We start from the raw sequence: 24,194 nt of genomic DNA on the forward strand, positions 1-24,194 counted from the left end.
CCCCTCTAGGCAGTTCTCATGCTGGAATTACAGGTATGAACCGTTAAAACTAAAGTATGTGTTAAATTTTAAGTCAGGGGAAAGCATCTAAGCAGTATGCAAAGACTTCAAAGTTCACAAAATAAACCACTGTTTGACACTACTGCAGATAAACTTTCTCTGTATTCAGTTACAGACTGGAGTTCACAGTACTTCTTTTGACTTTTAACTTCAAGTTATTTTTATTTAAAATTTGTCACCATAGCCCTGTCTATATTCATGTGAAGACACACATTTCTTTCAACAACTTTGAGTAATATGAACTTTATGCTGAAAATAATGGTAAGAAGATGAACAGGAAAAACTTAGTAAAGTGAAGCATTGGAGAAGCACAGGATGAGAAAAAGGAAGAGAGGGTGGAAGGATAAGAGGGAGATGAACAGTGAGATGAATGGCCAGGAGGAGGGAAAATTGAAGTCTGGCTATCAAGCAGTATCTTCTCAAAACTATGTCAATACGAGGATTTTTGTTACTTGGTTTTATGAGACTGTTTGTTTTTGGTATTGTTGGTAATGGTGGTTATGAGGCTAGATTTCAGGGCCTGGGCACTGTCTCTGAGCAATTTTGATCAGTATTCTACCATTAGTATTCTAACTAGTATTCTACCACTTTGAGACACAGCACCACTTCTGGTTTTTTGGTGGTTAATTGGACCTAGGTCTCATAGGTTTTCCTCTGGCTGGGTTGGAATTGAATTGCAATGCTCAGATCTCAGTGTCTAGATTATCTAGAATTACAGGCATGCACCACTGACACCCAACATGAGGTATTTTTATGTTATACCATCTGGATTAGAAAGTGGCCAGTAAAAGTTAAGTGGCTCAAAAATGTAAGAATAGTTGGATTTAAAAGGAGAGTCTATTTACTAACTTAAAAAGCTACATAGCAGGGAGACAGTAGCTCATATTTGTAATCTTTACTACTCAGGAGGCTGAGATCTGAGGACTGAGATTCAACACCATTCTGGGCAGGAAAGTCCATGAGATCTTATCTCCCATTAACCACCAGAAAACTGGAAGTGGTATTCTGGCTCAAAGTTTTAAAATGCTAGCTGTCCTTGAGCAAAAGTGCTCAGTTACAGTGCTTAGGCCCGAATTTCAAGCCCCATGACAAAAAACAAAAACAAAAACAAAAAAAACACAAAACCTATGTAATTGAAATATATTCAATTGTATTAATGATTTTTAAAAGTTCCTATTCTCTAGTCATTTATGTGCATGATAATGCATCTGACTTTGTGGAGAGTGGAGCACAATAAGTGGAAAGGGCCAGGAGTTTTCCTGATGTTTCTCTATCTACTCATTTCTCAGGTACGCATGCCAACCATTAGGTCCGAAATATTTTCTTCTCAGTAGATTGGCTAGTGTTGAAGAACCATCCCACTTGCCTTTTACCTCTTCCATTTAGTTACTGATTTACGTAATAGAGATAAAGACAGGAAACTGTTTCAGTTATATGTGTATGTACATATTGCTTGTGGTAATTACATGTAATTAAGAAATATAGGTATTATGACAAGGTGTTTTAATTGTGTCTGTTCACATTATTTATAATTATGAAGTATGTATTTACTACTTAATTTCTGTAGTTTATATCATTCCAAACTTGCACAAACGTGGATTTCTGTTTTTTATGAAATTCTACATTTAGCTCAAATATTTAAAACCTAACCATGCATAGAATATGGCACAACTGGGGCTGGGAATATGGCCTAGTTGCAAGAGAGCTTGTCTCACATACATGAAGCCCTGGGTTTGATTCCCCAGCACCACATATATAGAAAACGGCCAGAAGTGGCGCTGTGGCTCAAGTGGCAGAGTGCTAGCCTTGAGCAAAAAAAAAAAAGAAGCCAGGGACAGTGCTCAGACCCTGAGTCCAAGCTCCAGGGCTGGCCAAAAAAAAAAAAAGAATATGGCACACCTTTTAAAACTTCTTTGTCTTTCTTTCTGGTTAGACAGATGAAATTCTTCCATGAAATAAATACTTTGTATGTTTGTTTTTTGGAAAAGTTTTAACACGGATTTATGTTAGTATAAGAGGCTAAAAGTAGAGAGAAATTAAACAAAAGGAGAGAGAGAAACATTTCCTAATAACTGACTTCAGCCACTCAAGCATGTATGATAGTTCAAAGATGATAAAAGCAACATTCTTTTCAGGATTCTATTTTTACAAATTTAAGATACTTGGAATACAAGCAAAGAGCATGTAATTTCATGAACATATGAATGAAAGGTCTTTACCTTGATGTTGTAAACACTGCATAGACAATTGGATTTTTGGGATCTTTAGAGTTCATTAGGAATACATCCTCTGTTTGAAAACAAAATTAGGGAGAATTGAGTTTGTCATAGTTGTGGCAAAGTCTGCACAAAGTCCTGTGGAAAATCCACCAGGTACTTACGTAGTTCATCAAAGTGGGTGTCAATGCCATTGGGACCTGGCACAGAGCAAACCAACCTGGCTTTAAGAAAGGTGGTCCATTTATTCACCAGGCTCCTGTGTCCTCCAAAGTCATTCTGACAGGAGAGAAAACCAGAGATCTATTGTAGAACATGGTAACTATAGTTCATAATTATTAGTTATATTATTTAAAATTGCCTAAAGTAGATTTTAAGTATTCTTACCAAAAAAATCATACTATGTGATGTAATCTATATTTAATTTTCTTGAGTTAGCCATGCCGCAATCTATACATAATTTAAAGTAGAATGAACATGAAAAATACGTGCAATTTTTATTGTAATAAAAGTTAGGAGTCATTTCCTTTTTCATTCTGTTATTATGCATTGATGAACAACTGCTTTTGTGTTTGTTTTCACTGTAGGTTTCTCTCCCTCTCCTCTCTCTTCTACTTACTAGTCATTTTATGAAATCTTACTAACCTATGCAGCCAGGTTCACAACAAGTACTTGCAGTGCAGTAGGCACTTAGTATTTATTGGATGGATGCTAAGGGTTGCTTTATATTCTGAAAATATATATCCTCAATAAAGAATCTTGGCACCTACTTTTAAAGCTTAAAGTATTGAAGCAATTTATATTTTACAAATAGCATGTTAGGAAAATATTTGCACAAAACTTCATAAAAGAACTTCATTCCAGAGAAAATATTTTGACAACATCTTTACATACTGCAAATAAAACTTAATTTTAACATAATCATAGCAATAAATTCTATTACCAAGGTATATGTTTACTGTAATTATGGTCTCTTAAAATAATATTTATGTGCATGTAGAAACATGTCCTTCACAAATAGAATGCTGATTTATATTTAATGTATATGATTTCTATATATTATGAATATGTTTAACCTCTGTAACTAATGCTTTTTAAATATTTGCAATTTTTTGAGGAAAATGCTCTCATTTTAATATAGTCTTTGTACATTTCAAACAAGATTTAAAAGCCTTTAATTTTTTAGTCATTTACCATACTAGAGATAAATACTTGAATCATGACTGAGTAGGAAAGAAGTTATCATAAATATAGATTTATTTTTTTAATCACAATATTAATTATAAGGCAAGTTTGTATTATAATGGATCTGGCTTTATGATTTGTATTAATGGATTTACTACATCTACATCTTAACAGAAACATGATTTACTACATCTTAGCAGGTGACCCCTTGTACTGCAAAGAATTGGGTAGTACTGGCATCATGTCTTCACATTGACAATGATTTCCCCAAGAGTATGTCTGGAGTAAATTCTGTTATAGGTATCTACTTTAGGAATATAATAAATATTAAACTTTATATCTTGTCACTCAAAAAATAACTCAGAAAGATAAATCTTTCAAGGTCAAAAATTTGCATTTGTGTATCTTTGTATGCATACACACAAGTATATAGGCTAGCACAACTAATTGGTAAAAAATAATCTGTGACATTTTTTCACTCAAAAATGATATTAAATTAGGGTTCTCCAATGAGTATTCAACAAAAATTGATTAGATGTAGGAAACTATACTAAATTTAAAATATCAAATGGTATGGACTACCAAGTAATATATCTTTATATCCAGGAAACTTTTTAACTTGAAGGACCTGTCATGTGAACGAAATCACTTATTATCATTATAAAGTAATGAAGTAACACAGGTTATCTTAGCACCTCTGCTTGGGAGTTTGACTTTGAAGACCTATTTAACACTTATGACAATGTATTTTAAATGATTTTTAACTTTTACCCATTGTAGTCTTTGATATGGTATTTTTATTATCCATTTTCAGGCATATTTTTCATAGAATTCATGCCTAAGTGGGAAACAAAAGAAAATGAAATTTGGATGACATCACCTGAGTTTCCCTTTCTTTACCTCACCTTGCATATCTGACCTACTCTAGCATGAGTAGCTTTTCCAGAATGTTCTCCATCAATTGCATTTTCACGGAAGAAAAAATATACTTTGTCATCTTCAGGGTTGTCACTCTCGGGAATGAGGTGGGCACTGATGAATCTTGGATCTAAGAAGTAAATTACAGCATACACGTTAGTCAAGGATAATAAAATATACCAATCACTACAGTTCATTTTTCACATGCTCAATGGGAAAAAAATGGTTTTCCATTTCTTCTAACATTTATGTTCTCCTAATTTGTCTCCTTTTCTCTTGGTACTCTCCTCCTTCTTTATCCTAACAATTCTAATCAGTCATCCTTTGTCCTCTTAGAGTCTTCTGGTCTTCTGAACTTCTACTGTATCTGAATTAAAAAGAAAATCCTTTATCCCACTTCCCAATCAACAACCAAACAATACAGTGAGGAAGGAATGGGGGTAGAAGGACCATTGTGTAGACAGTCACAGAGATGATGATGACCTACATTTGTATAGATGATGAGAAAGGAACACGCCAAGGGATCCTTTGAAAGAAAAATTGGTGAGTCAAATTTGCTAATAGGATGCTGATTTTATGAAGTAGTGAGGGCAAAATAACCCATAAACATTAATTAAACATTTGATCTGTACAATTGTTAAAAAGGAATCATTACTGAGATGGAAAGTTCAGAGGAATGGCAGGCGTGTGGAAGATGAGCTAATTTCACAGCATTTAAGGAAAGTCTGCCTATGAGACAGTCCCATAATAAAGGACCAGAGGTGCTCAAAAAAGGTTCTGAAGTGCTCTACATCCAACTTCTTGTATGCTGTGATCAGATCGGATGCTGAACCTCATTCCTTTTCTTTTTTGCTATCATTGAAACAATAAAGCATTCAAGTCCTTCTAAAATTTCCATCTCTAATCTGACTTTCTGCTCATATCATAAACCTGAACTTGAACTGCTAATTTACTGTCATTCTTTCATCCCTGACTCCCTTGCCTTCTTTTCCCTTAATGCCTAAATATGTATCCTCCTAAACTTGTCCTTGGTCACTTGTTATTTCCTCTCATTCCTAGAAATGGAGTTAACTCCAAGTTTTCTTTCCATTATTTCAGTATTGACAAATTTACTATAGATTTATTTACTTCTGTGGATGCAAGAATCACCCAGTGGTCATCAGTCTTCCTTTTCCGCTTCTGTCTAATTATGAGCTTCAAAATTCTAGCTAAAAATTTCTTCTTAAATTATTTTTACTGCAACTAAATTCATTGTGTCTAGTAAGAAAATCATCAACTTTCTTTCAAATTCATTTAGAAATGGTGGTTTATGCCTGTCATTCTAGTTACTTGGGAGGCTGGGATTAATCAGATTTTGGTTCAAAGCTGTCCTTGGAAGATAATTTCATAAAGCCTCTTCTCAAAGGAAACTTAGATATGGAGGTGCATTTCTAATGTACCAGCTACTGGCTAGGATGGTCCTAGCCCAACAGGTTGAAACTGATATTTCTCACACTCCCTTTTCTTGTTCTACATGCTTCTTTGGCACACTTTATGCCCTTATTACAGTTTTGTTTTTTGAAATAATCTTCCATCTCTTCAATCTATATTAACTGTTCCTTTAAGCCAAATATATAATCTTTAGGAAAAAAGTATATATGTGTATAGAGTATGAATTTTGCAGAACAAAATCCAGGTGTCAAAATATGATTATATATTATTAATTAAATTCTGACAAGCCAAGATGGCAAGAAGATGGATGCTATGGTGTTTGGTAAGGCTAAAAGTGTTTTCCACATTGATCAATAGTATACTTGAGCTGGGTCACAATTTTGTCTTCAAATTTTCTAATGTAAGAAAGAAATGGGAAGTTTTGTTGTCATTACATTACTCACAGTGTGCCTAGTGTATAAAATAAATGATGATAATAGTTGTCAAAAAAACTAATATTGACTAACTTTTCCATAAATTCCCTTTCCTTTGAGTTCCCTTCCTTTAGTACTTCTATGAGTATATTACCATTCTATGAAATAATTCATCTCTTACCTTCATAGATATATATTGTTTGTATGACAGGGAAAGAAGGATTACTTCTTTTCATATTATCCTCATTTTCATATTTGCCTTAGGCCAGTTATGTTTCCTGTAATTTGTAACTCTCCCCTTTCAATTTCTGCACAGAATAAAGTTTTCTCTAAGTTTCATCTTTCCTAGTGTACCATTCAGATATATACCTCTTCTCTCCTGGCAGACATATTCAATCTGTTTTCCCTGGCTCTGGCTTCACCTTCTCCCCAACATGCTATACTGTCTAGCACATTTTAGCACACCAGCCATTCCCTGGCACCTGGAGCATCTACCATTAATAGAACCTATAAAACTATTTTAATCAATTGTTTGTCTTCTCCTCTCTCCTTGTTAACTGATCTCTCTTTGTTTGCTTCCATTCTGTGCATACTGTTAGGAACAATATGAACTTCCAAAACATGAATGAATGTGTGAGTGATTTAACAAATATTCAGAAATAACATGTACAGATTTATCTTCTTAGAATAAGTAAATGCATTTGTTATTTAGTTTTTGCATGATTTGCCAAAACGTTTTGGATGGATGGGGTTCATTGTTGATTCAAAAGGCTTTTTGCTTAAAGAAATGCTTAGACATGTCTTTTTATGTTGGAACTGTTTTTAAATTAATGCACAATAGCAAATGTTGCAAATCATTTTCTAAAATTTCATGGTCTTTCAGCTTAGAGGAAGATTTTCTTCTCTTTTTGTACTCAACAAGTAGCTTGGTAAAATTAACTTTCTATTTGTGATTGTTTTTCAGAATTAGAATGCATAGAGAACATTAAAACAAAAGAAACCATGTTTCTGTGCTGCATTTAGCTAAAAGTTAAGGCTAGAGGGTATCATAGTCTTAAGAAACTACAAGCAACTCAGTAATTTTTCTGGTCGTCAAAAATTTTCCACAGAAAAAGTTTACTCAGTTAATCATCTTCTGTGATCATTTCTCCTTAGGAATCTAAGAATTCACAATGGGAAATATGTGTCCAGTTTCTTCTATCAATCATACTTCAGAGTTTAAGGACTCCGAACCAACTAATCAGTTTTCTTTAAAAAAAAAATAATCTGGGTCCCATAAGCCATTAAAGCAGAGAATGCCTATTTTCAGTCTGTGGATACAAATTATCCATATCAGTGCTGGGGTGGGGAGCATCATTGAAGAAAACAAACACAAACGGAGACATACAGAGGTTTTTTGTTTTTTTTTTGTATTGTAAACAGCTACAGCACCTCTAATCTACTTTCTCACATGAAATGTTCTTTACTCTGTGAAGTTTGCAAAATCCTATGTGACAAGGGTTTAACAAAACCTGTGAGCTTGCACAATTGAGATTTCTTGTTATGTGAAAGAGGAAGTTGATGGGACTGTGTATGAAAAGATGAACATCAAAAGAAAGTGGCAGAATCCATTCAAGTGAGATCAAAGTGCTGGTGCTTGCACCAGCATAAAATTGCAATATAAACACCATGAAAGGTAAATGGAGCTGGAAAGGATTCGCTCATCTTGATAACTTAAATTATATGCCTCTGGGGAAGAGAGACATTGTCTTTGGAGCCACTGTGGTACCTTTCCAATGCCCCTGAGCATAGGGTGGAAGGTAAACAAATAATCACATTTAATAACCATGGGCCAATGCTATCATATGAAGCATGGAATCTTCACTCATGACAATGGCAATAAACACTGAGTAAATATGCCATCCATTTCTCCTCTGTATCTCCCTTGCAACGCCTGACATTCCCTCACATCTCATCCCACACATGGCATTTCTTGCAAAATCCACATTTGGCACCACATGCCACTTGTAACAGTACCACTCTGTTGAAATATTTTTAGCAGCTGCAAATTAAACTGTCCTTCAGGTGCAATCTCACACTTAATGAAAATGACACCTTGGCACAGGACTCATTTGAGCTACCTCCATGATTCATTTGGCAGCTCAGGCTCATTTAAATAATGAACACAGTTTGCTGCTCTCAGCATTAGAATCAATCTGAATCACTTTGATCCCTAGGTTTTGGCCCGCATTTGGCTGGACTTATCCTTTCCACCAAGAGTCCCTAAAGCACAACTTATAGATATACTTTTTTTCCCCAAAAACATGAATTAAATTTATAAAATGATAACTAAGCATTTTGTAAAAATGAAACATGTAGAAATCAGGACAAGTTTGGTTTTATAGGAGAGAAACAGTGCATAGTTCATTACTTAGACTAAAATGGGCAAAATTCATGATTGCAATCTGTGAACCATCCTTGGGATAGATTAACCTCAAAGAAATTCAAGAAGAGTGACATGAGGAAGGAATGAAAATTAGATTAGCATAAAGGATAAGACAGAATGTAAATGAAAGTAATAGGTATTGTTGATGGTAGAAATTACTTGGGTTTTACATACATTATGGAAATGCTTACTCATCCTGAAAGGAATCTGGATATTAAGATTCAGAAAATGCTATAAATATAAACTAGGTACTAGTACAGCCAGGGTACAATAGCTATTTCTACTGTGGATATTATATAAAGGAACATTTATGTATGTCATATATATACATATTGATATACATATATGTCTTATTGTGTATATGCTATTTGGCTACTTTCTTGACTACACTAAGCAAGGTTATTTCTTCTTGTCATTCTTAAAAAAAAAAAAAGCTAGCGGAAGAGCTTACTACATTCTACTACAGCAATATAGGGTTATTTTAAACTAAAGGGTCATAACCAAAACAAATGTCTATAGCATTCCCCAGCGGATGAGAAATTACTCAACAGGAAGGAAAAGCCTTTGGGATATTAGACGTATTAGCATAAATATGTGAAGTAATCACAAACATCACCATGCACTATGATGCTTTGACTTTGTGTGTCAAATCACATTAGTCACCTATTTCTTTTATAAAACCTGTTATTGTGGGGAAAATATTTTCTTCTATATTTTTCTTCAACTTTCTAAACACATCTGTTTAGCTGGCAGTTTCCATCATTTCTTTCCTGACATATTTGGGATATATTTTCCTATTAAAACTTTTGTTGTTTTTGAAGATCTCTTTTTTCCCTCATGTATTGTTCTGTGCTTTTCAAATGTCTTATGTTCCAAACCATTCTTTCCCATCATCCCTTCAAAATGTTGATGATGGAATTTCCAAATACACACAAATTTTTGATAGCTTTCCATTGGCCTTAAGAAAGTACTAAGGTCCCTTATTCCCATTCTCAGGATACAGTTCTAGGCTCATCTCCCATTGAAATTCCCCCAGTACATTTCTATACTAATCCCTGGATTACCAAAATTTCATTCTTAAATTATTTATGAAAAGTCCCTTATTCCAAAACATGACAGTTTTTCCATGTATCTTCCCCAAATATCTAGTTTAAATTGTTCAGGTAGAAAGTCTTCTGCATCTCCATAATTTTGTTTGTTTTTTTCTTTGTCTCAATGAGAGTCATGCTGCTTGCTCATTTGCCAGGGATTATCCAGAACAATGACTGACCCTGTGCTTCTTCACAATCAATCTGAGGCTGCACTTAGTATTTCCTTTTGAATCTTCCCTTATTCTCTGAATATCAAATTTTAAGATATGGAGTAATTTAAAGTTAATACACTACCATCTTGTAATTGTCTTATGATATACAAACTGCTTTCACTGATGATAGCAATGTTCCTGTATAATGGTAAAGCATCTGTCACAGTATCCATCCTAGCTCTACCACCAACTGTACAATCATGAGCAAGTTATTTAGCATCTCTGTCTTGAGATCTTACTTTTCAAGGGAAAATAAACATGTTTTAATTACCACATGACTTAACAAATAATGTAACAGAGTTAGAACAATATGCAATTGTGAAATTGAAATATACAGTATTCATGTTATTCCGTTAGCATTTCCCTAGCCTCAGGTCCTCAGCTCCTCCCACTAGCCCCCAGATCCATCCATACCTAATGAGCCACTCCTACTCACTACCCCTACCTAATTCCCCTTTACTTCCAGAGAGAGAAGCTGCCACCTGGATAAGATACAGACGCCATGTAGCTTCTTCTCCCATGGGAGATATGGCCCCATTAATAAACCTCCTTATGAACCTTCTTCTACTGCCTGTGATTAGCTCCGCATAGTGCTCTGGGATGGCCAAGACATATGCTTTCATTCACCACTTAATTTTACTGTAATGGTAAATCATGATTTTTTTTTCACAAAAATATTTTAGAACAGACAATTTGAAGCTGATTTAAAAAACCAAGTATCTTTTTAGGAAAAAGAATAAGACTGAGGTAAGAAACAAAACCAAAGAAAGTTTATTTTATTACCTCTCGTGGCCATGATGGAAGTAAATATCAAATTGATTCAGAAGAGGAAAAGAAAATCAGGGCTGGAAGTATGGCCTAGTGGTAGAGTGTTTGCCTCATATACATGAAGCCCTGGATTTGATTCCTCAGTACCACAAATATAGAAACTTTGGCTCAAGAGGTAGAGTATGGTAGCCTTGAGCAAAAAGAAGCTAGGGACAGTGCTCAGACCCTACGATCAAGCCCCAGGACCGGCACAAAAAATCACATGCATACATATTATAGGATTATAGGAATGAGCCACAGGTGCTCAGCTAGGAATAGGTTTCAAAAAAAATTTTACCAGCAATATATCAGGCAAGGGTCTGGTATCCAATATAAATAAGGAGATCAAGAAACTAATCCCTTCCAAAGTTAATAAGCCAATCACTAAATGGGCAAGGAAGCTAAGAAGTCACTTCTCAAAAGAAGAGGTAAGATTGGCAAAGAAACAAATGAGGATGTGTTCATCACTCCTAGCCAAAAAGGAAAATGCACATCAAAACAACTCTGAGATTCCATCTTGCCCTCAGTTAGATTGGCCAACATTGTGAATTTAAACAACAGGATGGCGTGGATGTAGGGGAAAAGGAATCCTATTGCACTGCTGGTGGGAATTTAAACTAGTACAACTCCTCTGGACAGCAGTCTACAGGTTCCTCAGAAAAACTAAACATAGACCTTCCCTATGACCCAGCCATACCACTTCTCTGCATAAATTCTGAACATCATGAACTAGGAAATGATAAAGACAACTACATACCCATATTCGTTACTGCAATATTCAAAATAACTAAGACATAGAAACAGGCCAGATGCCCCACAATAGATGAGTGGATCCCCAAAATATGGTACCTATGGACAATGCTATTTTACACAGCCATCAGAAAGAATTAAATAGTGTCATTTGTTAGGAAATAGATGGAACTAGATCAAATCATGTTACATGAGGTGAGCCAAGCTTAGAGAGGCAAATGGAACTGGGATAAAATACACTGGCATAAGATAAAGTATACAGGATTCTAGATATTCACACACAATGAGACCAAAAGAGGATACTATTAGGAAAGAAACACAGAGGCACATGCTTAAGTCCTTCTTTATATTTATATAAAATAATATACATATGAAAATATTTAGAAACAAGAGACCTCTCTTTTCTTTTTTCTTAATTTAATTTTTAATTTTTAGATTTATTTATGATTCTGGCTTTAAAACAGGAAAATCTTCAATATTTGAGTGTGGAAATGATAAAATTCTACAATTTACTCTTTCTATTTTAGAAATAACTTCCCAATAAAGATTGTGAAAGTTTATGTTATCTTATTTATTTATATAATTATTAGATATCTGTTAGGATGTTAAATATGGATGAGAAAATTATTATTATTATCATTATGAACTAGTTGCACAAAGGAGTTGCAATTGCATAATTCAAGTATATTTCTTGACCAATACATTTCTTGTCTTTAAGATTTAATCTAGTCATCTCAACTGTAATGGTTATAGAAACTTTTATACACCTAGTTACTTATTTTTCTCTTAACAGCAGCAAGCTGCCATATTTTCAGATGCTTCTTTTATTAGCTATTTTAATAAATGAATCCATGCTATAAATACACTCATCCATTATCAAATAGCCTTTCATCACTTACGTTATTATGCCCTTGAGTTATGCTGAATAGGAAGTTCTGTGTTATTATATTAGATAGTTCAGTAATTTGAGAATATCAGATAGCCTTTCATGCAGTAAATCATCACCAGAAAGAATATTTTTAAATTTACTCACAATAGTATTTACACATACACCCACATTCTTCTTGTGTATTAATTTCAATTCCAGTTAAATACACAAGGTATGTTTAAGACAGTTTTCCCTAAAGAATTTCTATAATATTGAAAATTTTAGAGATAAAGATTATCCTATTTTTATATTTTGTCAATATATGTGGTATAAATCTGAAGAAAAATTAAGTTGTAGTTAAAAAAATAAGCTTATTTAAGAAAATCATGGCATCAGTGTAATCTGTTTTACAAAAGAATATTTTTCACATAAAGTACTTTCAAATAACTTTTGAACTTACATGAAGAAAACCAAAGCAGAAGACTTTAATCTCCTACATAAAAAAACTACTAAATGCTATTTAGCAAAGCAATTTCTTAATGATAACAAGTAATTTATGAGCTCTAACTTAATCAATGACTTCACACTAAAACCTTCTCTTAGAAGGGGAAAATTGGTAGTGTTTCAGAAAGTGTGGTATTTCCTAAACCACCTCATTTGAAATCAGAGCACGTTTTCCACCCCTTGCCAGAAAGTTCATCAAATCTTTAGACAGTGTGCTTACTCTGCTTTATTAAATGAGAAGAAACAAGTGCATTTAAGTGTGTGTGATTTATTTTCTAAAATTTTCAGTTCTTAATCAAGGAGCTTTAAAAAAAAAAAAAAAGAAGTCAACACACCAAGCAGACATAGTGCAGGCATGATTTGAATCTCTCTGACAAATAAGAAAAACATACCAGTATTTCCTTCCATCTCTTTCTCCTATCTAGAGTAAAATCTCTTCCACTAGCAATACTTAAAGAAAACTAGATAAGTTTAGGACACATCTCAGGAATATGTATATATGTAACTATAATGATGACCCTACATGCCCCAAAACATGAATTTTATTCAGTTATTTCTTTTCTATTACTTTTAAATAGTTGAACAAAGTGTTTTCCAACTAACAAAGCTATTTATGAATATAATGCATCTTGATCAGTGTCAACCCTTTCAACATTCCCAACCCTCTTCAACACATTCCTTTCCTTACTTTTCTTAATTTTGTAGTATAAACAATGAATTATTGACTTAATTCTCTCCCTTCCCCTTTCATTCATTTATCTACCCATCTCCCCTTTAGTTCTTTCTCTCTTTTTTTTCGAAATAAGTGATGAGTATTTGGTTGGTAATTGAAACTCTTTCAAAGAGTAGGTTGTGCAATCCTTCTTTACAACAAGTTATTACATACAAGAGCATAATAAACATGTTTTGTCACCCCTTCAATTTTTTGAAAGTTAAGTGATATTATGACACAATAGGGCTTTTTCTGTAATCATGATTAACAGTTGAAGTGGCTTTCATGTTAAAGAGAATAGAAATGTATCCATTACTTAACTGGTGTAACTGTAACTCCTCTGTACATCACTTTTACAATAAAACAAAAAATTTAAAAAATAATTTGTCTAATATCATTTTCATTAAAATGTTTTCAAATGGAATTTAACCTTTGTTATGCCTATAAATAAGTAGATAAATAAAGAAATTAGTATATAGATAAATAAGTGAAATAAAGCTATCAACTGTCATGGTGGTTCATAAATCTGTCCCTTAGTTGTCAAAGAAGGACTCAGTTTTCATTCCAAGTTCTGCTGTTAAGAAATTCCATGTCAGATAGAAAGGAAGTAAATTAGCAAAGAAAAAGGAGAGAAGAAATTGAAGTTACATACCCAACAAAAATTTAGCTGAGGATTTCAGAGTTAATCATTTGGGACATTCATAAAAAAATCATTAAAATATAAGCCCGTGCACATTTTAATATAGTTTATCTCCATGTATGATGTTTTAGTATTTTTTAAACTCCTAGCCAATATATTTAAATGGGTTAGAAAAAAAGTCACTTGATTTTATCTTCTCACCATTGGAATGAATATATTGTTTTAACATATTAAGGTAATGAATTAAGCTGGAAGGTTTTCTATTAGAGGACTACCCTAGTAGGGTTAGAATTAATCTTATACTTTAACATAAAATTTTAAACTTTTACAAATATTTTCACAGTTCTGTTTTCCCCCAATATTATCATTGTCAATACTTTATGACTTGAAAATCTGCACCATCTTTGACTGAATTCTGAAAATACCCAATTCAATGATGAAATGAAGGGTACAATTATAGCACCCAAATAACCAAACAAAACCACTAAGCAATGCAGAAACAAGGTATATATGTAAATTTGTTTAATATTTTTTCTACTGAAGCCTCTTAAAATCTGGGTGTATTTTCTTTTTTTAAAAAATGTTTATTATAAAACTGATGTACAGAGAGGTTACAGTTACATACGTTAGGCATTGGATACATTTCTTGCACTGTTTGTTACCTTGTCCCTCATACCCCCCTCCCTCTCCCCCTGTCCCCCCCTGAGGTGTTCAGTTCACTTACACCAAACAGTTTTGCAAGTATTGCTTTTGTTGTTGTTTCTCTTATTTTACCCTTTGTCTCTCAATTTTGGTATTCCCTTTGAATTTCCTAATTCTAATACCAGTACACACTGTTTCCCATACACTCAGATAAGATTACAGAGATAGTATAGATACAATCACAAGAAGGTGATACACGAACATCATCAATAGTAGAAACTACAGATACACATGGGATGTTGAAAGTAGTTACAACTCTGATATAACAATCATTTTCATAAAATGGAGTTCATTTCACTTAGCATCATCTTATGTGATCATAAGGGAATAGCTATTGGGCTCTTGTGATCCTCTGTTGTGACTTACCTAAACCTGTGCTAATTATTCCCAATAAGGGAGACCATAGAGTCCATGTTTCTTTGGGTCTGGCTCACTTCACTTAGTATAAATTTTTCTTTTTTTTTTCTCTAAAAACCAGTCAGAATGTACTAATAATATATATAACTGGTATTTTTGAATTTCAGTAAAATTTATTTAGAAAGCCCAAATTTTTCTATAGATTATAACACTTCCCAAAATATTTCTTAGCATATCATTCCACAAAATATTTTACTGCATGAAAATGTACATTGAATTTGGGCTGGGAGGTAGCTCAGTGACAAAGCGCGTGCTTAGGAAGTGCAATGTCCTGGGTTCCATCCCCAGTGCCAATAAAGAAAAGACAAAAGAAGAAGACGAAGAAGAAGAAGAAGAAGAAGAAGAAGAAGAAGAAGAAGAAGAAGAAGAAGAAGAAGAAGAAGAAGAAGAAGAAGAAGAAGAAGAAGAAGAAGAAGAAGAAGAGAAGAAGAAGAAGAAGAAGAAGAAGAAGAAGAAGAAGAAGAAGAAGAAGAAGAAGAAGAAGAAGAAGAAGAAGAAGAAGAAGAGGAAGAAGAAGAGGAAGAAGAAGAGGAAGAAGAAGAGGAAGAAGAAGAAGAGGAAGAAGAAGAGGAAGAAGAAGAAGAAGAAGAAGAAGAAGAAGAAGAAGAAGAAGAAGAAGAAGAAGAAGAAGAAGAAGAGGAAGAAGAAGAGGAAGAAGAAGAGGAAGAAGAAGAGGAAGAAGAAGAGGAAGAAGAAGAGGAAGAAGAAGAGGAAGAAGAAGAGGAAGAAGAAGAGGAAGAAGAGGAAGAAGAAGAGGAAGAAGAAGAGGAAGAAGAAGAGGAAGAAGAAGAGGAAGAAGAAGAAGAGGAAGAAGAAGAGGAAGAAGAAGAGGAAGAAGAAGAGGAAGAAGAAGAAGAGGAAGAAGAAGAGGAAGAAGAAGAGGAAGAAGAAGAGGAAGAAGAAGAGGAAGAAGAAGAGGAAGAAGAAGAGGAAGAAGAAGAGGAAGAAGAAGAAGAAGAAGAAGAAGAAGAAGAAGAAGAAGAAGAAGAAGAAGAAGAAGAAGAAGAAGAAGAAGAAGAAGAAGGAAAACGTACAGTGAATTTTATGAGAAATATCTCCATTGTTTTCAGTTAGCCCATTCCTAGCATGTGATAACATTCCAGTACTCAAATGATGTCATTCTCAGTGACTTGCCTGATTAGACTTTCAGGTCCTTCCCGAAAAATTAAATTAAAAAATGAAATTAATTGCTTTGGGAAAGATTAAGGTTAGTTTTATTTGACACATACCTTGGTACTATTATAATATCATGAGTAATATTCTATAGAACTTAATTATCCCAATTATAACATGAAACACTGCAGTACTTTATAATTTTCTGGTCAAAAAATTGTCTCAAAAATACCACAAAATCATAATCACTTCATAGTAGAGAAACATGTTTGGCTGTGATATAATTAGCAGTTTCTATGGCTTTGTTCTTAAGAGATAATAATAGTTTTGATTCTTGAAAATGTGTAATTATATAGGGGACAAAATTCAAGACAGAAAAGCAATTTGTTACACAATTTTCCACAGTAATTTGATTTTATGGGAAGCAATTCTAATTGCATAAACATTTTTTTTTTGTTGGCCAGTCCTGGGCCTTGGACTCAAGGCCTGAGCACTGTCTTTGGCTTCTCTTTGCTCAAGGCTAGCACTCTACCACTTGAGGCACAGCGCCACTCTTGGCCGTTTTCTGTATATGTGGTGCTGGGGAATCGAACCCAGGGCTTCATGTATACGAGGCAAGCACTCTTGCTACTAGGCCATATTCCCAGCCCTGCATAAACATTTTTTAAAAAATTGTCTCTTAAAAAATAATCATAGAAATTTCTTACTAGATGATGAAGTTTCTTGCTTCCCTAAGCTCAAATATGGAAAATGGTTTTATTTTGATGGAATTGTAACTATATAAACAAAAAGAGATGATAATTTTACTTATGGAATTTTATGTATGGAATTTAGAAATCTATCATTTTTTATACTGGAAGGGTCATGTTATACCTATACATATGATTACACCACACATTTATGGCTGAAAATTTAAAATTGAGATACAAAATTGAAAGTTGAAACAAAAACAAAGTGGATTTATATTTGAGTTTTGATCTGTTTTATTGAATAAAATGTCCAGTGAGTTTTACTCTACTGAAAACTTCAGATAAAAACAATATTTTAAGCATATCAAATTACTAACTATTAAGAATATTTCTCCCAACAGTGTTTTGTTACTTTTTCTCCCTAGTCTTCTGGATACCACTTCATTAAAAAAATATATTTTTCAGGGAAATAAGTTAGATGTTGAAATTATTTATTGAATAAAATATCAATCATTGATTTCAGTGCAAGATCACTAATCCATGTTAACATTTTCTGGGAACAACTTTGTAGAACTACTTGACACTTCTCCCAAATCTAGAATTCATCAGATTTCTAACATATTTTTGAACATTATTATTAAACCTTAACAAGGCATTTTGTTGGCTATGGTAAAGATGCCTTTAGCTGTCCAATGGTAGCATTGTCTCAAGGGAAAGGCTTAAGGAGAATCAAGTATGTCTTTACAATTGCAGCTTGAAAGTCCAACCTACTCATTCAAAGGATATGTTTGGATTCCCTTTATATCACCCCGGGATAACTGAACAAGTTACTAATTCAAGAGAGCAAATATAAATGTGGAGAATTTGAACCAGATAACAAGAAAAGCAAACAATCTGAATAATCATCTTTCTCCTCTCCTTTTATCTTCTCTTTTTCACACATAATCTTGGGCCCTAACAGTTGTCATACATTATTTACTTAAGTGCAATGGAACAAAAGTAATTTTGTCTGTATGCCTTTTATATATTTCAGATTGAAATGCAATACATAGAAAATAAATATTGGTGGTTTAGTTTAATCCTCAACTTTTAAGGTAAGCTCTCAATAGAGTATAGATTCTGATTCAATAAATTTGTGGCATCCTTTCAAGCTTCATTTTGAACAAACTCTCAAGAAGAGATTATCAGAAGATAAAACCAATTTGTTCATTCATTCTTAAGTATGTTTAGAGAACACATTTTATAGAGAAATAGTGGCTCTATCAGTACAAGTAGTTCAAAGACACAGAGCTATCCAATACAAGCTTGTCTTCGCTTAACTTTTAGGATCTATGAGATTAGAGTTCACTAATCTTTAGCTGGGTCATAGTTCAATGTATAAGCTCAGAACACAACTGTGTGATTACAATCCTGTTTAGTGAGTTGAAAAGTCTGTGGGAATTCCAGTGAAAAACAAAATCTGCTGTCACCAATTTTCTATACACAGTCTAGACTGAATTTTATAGATATATAATGAGAACATTTTCTTTGATACAGAAGTCCTGGAATATTTTTAAATGAGAAAAATAAAGTATGTGGATTTACAAGAATTTAGACAAATTATAAGCATATTGAAAGAATATGTTTTTTATGGGTTCCTTATGCTATCAGTCTACATTAAATCAAAAATAGTTTCAATTTTTTGAAGCTTCAAGAGCAATAACGGAAACTTTGCTTCTAATTAAGAACATTACATCCATTGAACTTGCAAAATTACTACTAAAAATTCTCCAAACTATATTTTCCTTGTAAATCAACATGTATCAAATGCACAGTGGTGTATAAATTAAAATAATAATGCTACAAAAGTGTCATGAGATACCAGGTCACTGCTGAGTGAAGAAGCTGTGAATTCATCTTGCCTTGTTTCTTAATAACAGAAGGTTACTGGAACACTTCCACTTTGAACATGTTCCTTTTAGGGACTTCTAAACATACTTAAATCTTCTTACTAATACTATCAGAAAAAACAATTTTTATACTGCTGCTCTGAATCACATTTTCTAAATGGCATTTGGTTGACATATAAAATCTAGACTATTTTAAATGTCTTTTGTCAAGTGTAACTTAGAAATAAGTATGGAGCTAACATCAGACAAAATTGAACTTAATAGAAGAAAAAATGATGTATTTCCCTTGCAATAATTATCATTAGGGAAGAAACCCATAAAGTAGAGATTCTCCCTAAAGAAAAAGCGTAAATCACAATCGTTTCTTCTGTTTTTCTTTTCCTTAAGCTGCTTTCTTTGCTTTTCTGGAGATCAGTAGCTGCTCAGGTAGTGAGAAAGTTTACTACATTCTGAGTAATTTGTATAAGCATGGATATTTTTATTATTCAAATCTGAATTTCTTACAAACTTTTACGAAACCAGCTAATATCAACTCAGTTTTGTGCTTGTTTACATTGGGCAGTAGTGGTCAATTTTATATATGTGTTGCAGGAATTAACTTATACATTTAAAATGAGCAAGGGAAGTTGAGCACTGAGAGCAACTTTCAATGGTGTGTGGACTCAGCTAGTACCTACCTGCACAGGGCAAAGGGGCCCTGGAATCTCCAAGTATTTAGCCACCATCCTGAAGATAATATTTACCCATTGTGAAAAAGTTTAAAAAAAACAAATTGCTGTGGCGGGAGAGGCACTTTTCCTAATCATACATGCAGTTAATTCCTTTTCAACCATTATACTGAGAAAATTTTAAAGAGTATTATTTTAATACTTAACTTTTTAGAACTAAATAAATACAAAAATATTATTTCTTGAAATGTAGCCTAGGTTGTTTTATTACTTACCAATTTTGCTAAACATAATGGTAAAGCAATATTTTCTGTTATTTTGATATTAAAGCTAAATATTGTATATCTTTCTTACTCAATAATGAACCTGAGGTATCAGTAGTTATCAATTAAACAAAATATGTTGAGATTTAGCAAAGTCAGGGTGACATTAACTTGCAGCTTGCTTATGTTAATTTACCAAACACCTATTAGGTAGTACGTCTCTCTAACAATAAAAGTAATAACAGCAGCAGGGACACAACTTCCTTCCATATATCTTTATCATCAGACACTATTCAACCTTTCCAATAGAAAAGGGATCATTCATCCTGGAAAATAGTAGTATATAGCAGTAAGTTTTTTAATTTAATCTTGACTACATGATGTAATTACATGAAAAAAGTAAATGATTCCCCAAAATCACATAAAATGTCAGGGAAACACCTGGGTTATGCACTGAAATAGTTCAGTACCTGGGCCTATGAGCAACTTTAGCACAGTAGGAAACAGTGTTAGGCCCTGTGATCAATACAAACATGCATCCATGTGCTCTTGGGAATCAAAGGTAAAAATATTGAAAACTCACTGTGTAAATTGTATGTTTAAGTATAAAAGGAAAACTTTAATCCAGCAACTCTATTTGAATTGATCAGGACAGTGTTTAATATTGCAGAAGCCGTTTAGGATTAGATGATGAAGGACTTGGCAGTCAAGGGATTCTGGATTGAATTTTCTTTACAGTTCAGGAACAAAGATAATATTTGGAAAAAAAAACAAAGATAATATTTGAGTGGAAAATATTATAATAGCTATATTGTGCTTTAAAAAAGTGAAACTGAGTAGCTTCAAGTGTTAGGCAGTTTTACAGGACTATACATCATCAGTGACTTTCTGATGATCACATATTTTAATTATAATTATCAAGTATTGCATCTGAAATTTTTAGCATATGTATGAAGATATCATTTTTAAGCATAAACACCTCCTTGCACTGAAGAGTTTGTAAAAGTAACTGTATTGTATATATACATATCCTTTGCTGTCAATAATTCTTGGATTTGGAATTAATTTTATATAGCACTTTAAAATTCCTATATGGTTAATACTGGATTAAATATAAAAAAATAGATTATCAACTTGGTCACTGTATCACTTTAATTTAATTATTATGATATCAATTTTGAAAGAATAAAATAAATTATCTTCCTTTTATGAGAATATCTGAAATCTTTCTTTCTGAAAGTATTTTCAAGCCTACATGAGATATTTGATAATATCACAAAATTATTCTTTATATACATCATGATTAGACAGTAACCAGTGGCTTTTTTTTTCATTTTTGGTCAAAATTACCATGCTATTAAAATCCCATGACATTGCTTCTAGTCGTTCAGCTTTATCTGGCTAAAATCCTTTAATTCCTCAGCCCCTGCTGTTAGGGATATCCAGGCTCATCATACTTAACCTCTGCCTAGGATTCTTAGAATAGAATTTGTTTCACTCCATTCATAGATTCAATAGTTAAGCAAGCCACATGCAAGTGCACACTGGTCCTTTACTCGAGCACACTAATCTGATTGTTTTTCCACTCTACAAACTCTGGGTCAACAATCAGGCTGCCGCCAGAAACTAATTAATTTGCAAACAGGCTTCTGTTTTCACAGAGGGAAAGCTTTTGAGAGCCATGTCGGGGAGGCTGGTCACACCATGGTTACACACATTGTCATGGTATCCACTTTTCTGGTAAATCTCTTGCTCGATGTCATTGCACATAGGACCTCAGATTACGCAGTCAGCAGCAAATCCCTATTGAGGCCCACCAGGCACTGAATGCACTGACTTTGGAAGAGGAAATTGGTGTAGACAGCCTCTGAATTCATTAAACTGACAGTGAGACAAGGGAGAAAAGAATGCCCAGACCAAGGGGACAAGAGGGTCTTGGTCTACAGAATTTCCCAACTATCTCCTCCTTTTTATAACTTCCATTTAAAATGCAACTTTGCCTGAAATAAATATAACTCTTTCTATGTTAACTTTCTATAATGTTTCCATTCAATTTTATTCAATTTCCCTCTTGGATTTCTAGAGTAAATTCTTTTTGAAAATGTTAAAAAAAAACTACATTTGCAATTTTTAGAATACTTTTGAAAAACTTAAGTTACAAAATGCTCATTTCGCAAAAAAAAGTCATTTTTATAGTGAGTCTGTGCATGAATTGCCAAAAGAAACGAATGCAAAAGAAACCATTTAATATGTACAAATTAAGGAACAACAACAAAAAAATCCCTCCATCCTTGTTACTTCATTCATAGACTTCAAAAGCAAAAAGACCTTTGCCTTTTTTATTTAACTAAGTGTACACTCGACTTCTGTTCTATTCATCTACACATAAAACCATAAGTTTTGGTTTACAGAAGGCTTTTCTTCAAAAGTCAGCAAAATATTATTAATTTACTTGAGACACAGAAATAACTCATAATGACATCATTAAGAAGTCTGACATTAGGCAAAACAGATCATTCATTTTACTTTCTGAAGGAAAACGCCACTGGATACTGTGACAAAGTGTATGCCTCCAAACATAAAAGAATGAAAACAGTTCATTAAAATAGCTGAGCAAGTGATTGAAAGATTAGGTATCTGATGCCTTGTCATATGAATGTGCTCATTCATAATTTATTTTCGGTGGTGTTCCTTGGTTTTATTTTTCTAAAAATGTATCCTGTTGAGAAACTTGAATCTTAAGGGAACATGAAATATCCAAGAACATGACCACAGAGGAAATTATGCTGATGCGACTGAGGGCCGACTATCATGGGGTGAATGTTCCAAAGGAGAGGAAGTGGAATGCTGACTTACATACCATTTCAATTATACACACACACACACACACACACACACACACACACACGTAGATTGGTCTATCCACAGGCACGATCCTTTTAGGAAATTCCACTAAAAGAAAACAGGTCTTCCTGAAATGAGAGGGAAGGCCTCACACTCTGGGCACTGTAATTAGGTCTGTTTGTGTTCGCCAGGCCCTCACTCTCTCAAGGCTCCATGTGGTTTTGTATATTAAGCCCAACTCTGGCTGCCCTTTCACCCTCACTCAAATATAATCACTCACAGAATGAGGCTGACAGAACTTCCTAAGCATGCTCCACTCAATGGATGCGGAATAAAGGACCCAGTAGTGAACATTTCAAGGCTAAGGCCGAACTCCTCCTCAATGGTTTTTAATACACTGTTATGTAGTTTTATCCTTTTCCACAGTAACAATAAGTGGTAAAGTATTTTCCCCCTTTCCTCACATAGAAACGCCAAAGACAAGGTGAAGCTCATTTCTCATTTTAAAGACTATTGTCTTTCAAACAAACTACATACCTTTAATCTAATAATCAAACAATATGAGAAAATGTTTTTCATCAAACAGAAGTATGAATCTGTTCCAATGAATACCGAGCACACACAGCGAGTAGATAACACTATTTACAGAATAGATGTGAAGAAATGGGTTCTTTTCACTAGCATGCCTACTTGTCTTCTAACTATAAATAGACAAAAAGTAACAGAAAAATAACTCATCTCAAATTAACTATAAATTGAAATTAGTTATTCTAATCTGTAGCAACTTTAATTTAGTCTTAAGAGATGATTGATATATTTTCATTGCTATATATAAATTTACAAATAGCACAACTGATTCCAATTCTTTTAAGTTGTTTAAAATGTTACCCATTCTTGGGGCTGGGGATATAGCCTAGTGGCAAGAGTGCCTGCCTCGGATACACGAGGCCCTAGGTTCGATTCCCCAGCACCACATATGCAGAAAACGGCCAGAAGCGGCGCTGTGGCTCAAGTGGCAGAGTGCTAGCCTTGAGCGGGAAGAAGCCAGGGACAGTGCTCAGGCCCTGAGTCCAAGGCCCAGGACTGCCCAAAAAAAAAAAAAAAATGTAAAATGTTACCCATTCTTATTTATTCCCATTAACACTGAGCTTATTCTTTATTCTTTGACACTATTATAAAATAAGTAATACAAATTACAAAATAATGAAATTTTATAATTAAAAAATCAAGGTATTTTAAGATCTAACTGTATATGAGGGTTTTTTTGCTTTATTTAGAAGGAAAATAATTTATTTAAAATAAATTAATAGTTTACTTGAGCCATAGTAAATTGTGCTGATTCTCCCAAAAGACTTGACGTGTTTGGATAAAAGTAAT

At 33.6% G+C, this 24,194-nt stretch overlaps 1 protein-coding gene across 1 annotated transcript in view; it reads right to left on the reverse strand.

Annotated features, from left to right (window-relative positions):
* Nucleotides 1–24,194, reverse strand: part of Sema3a (semaphorin 3A) — a 188,042-nt gene that overhangs the window by 42,993 nt on the left and 120,855 nt on the right. Inside the window, exons 7-9 of the mRNA XM_048339923.1 lie at nt 4,367–4,509; nt 2,441–2,555; nt 2,280–2,349 (exon numbers count right to left, since the gene is read on the reverse strand). Of these exons, the coding sequence (XP_048195880.1) occupies nt 2,280–2,349; nt 2,441–2,555; nt 4,367–4,509 (328 nt within the window). The remainder of the gene's footprint in view (nt 1–2,279; nt 2,350–2,440; nt 2,556–4,366; nt 4,510–24,194) is intronic.

This window comes from Perognathus longimembris, chromosome 2, assembly GCF_023159225.1.
Source record: "Perognathus longimembris pacificus isolate PPM17 chromosome 2, ASM2315922v1, whole genome shotgun sequence".
Taxonomy (NCBI): Eukaryota; Metazoa; Chordata; class Mammalia; order Rodentia; family Heteromyidae; genus Perognathus; species Perognathus longimembris.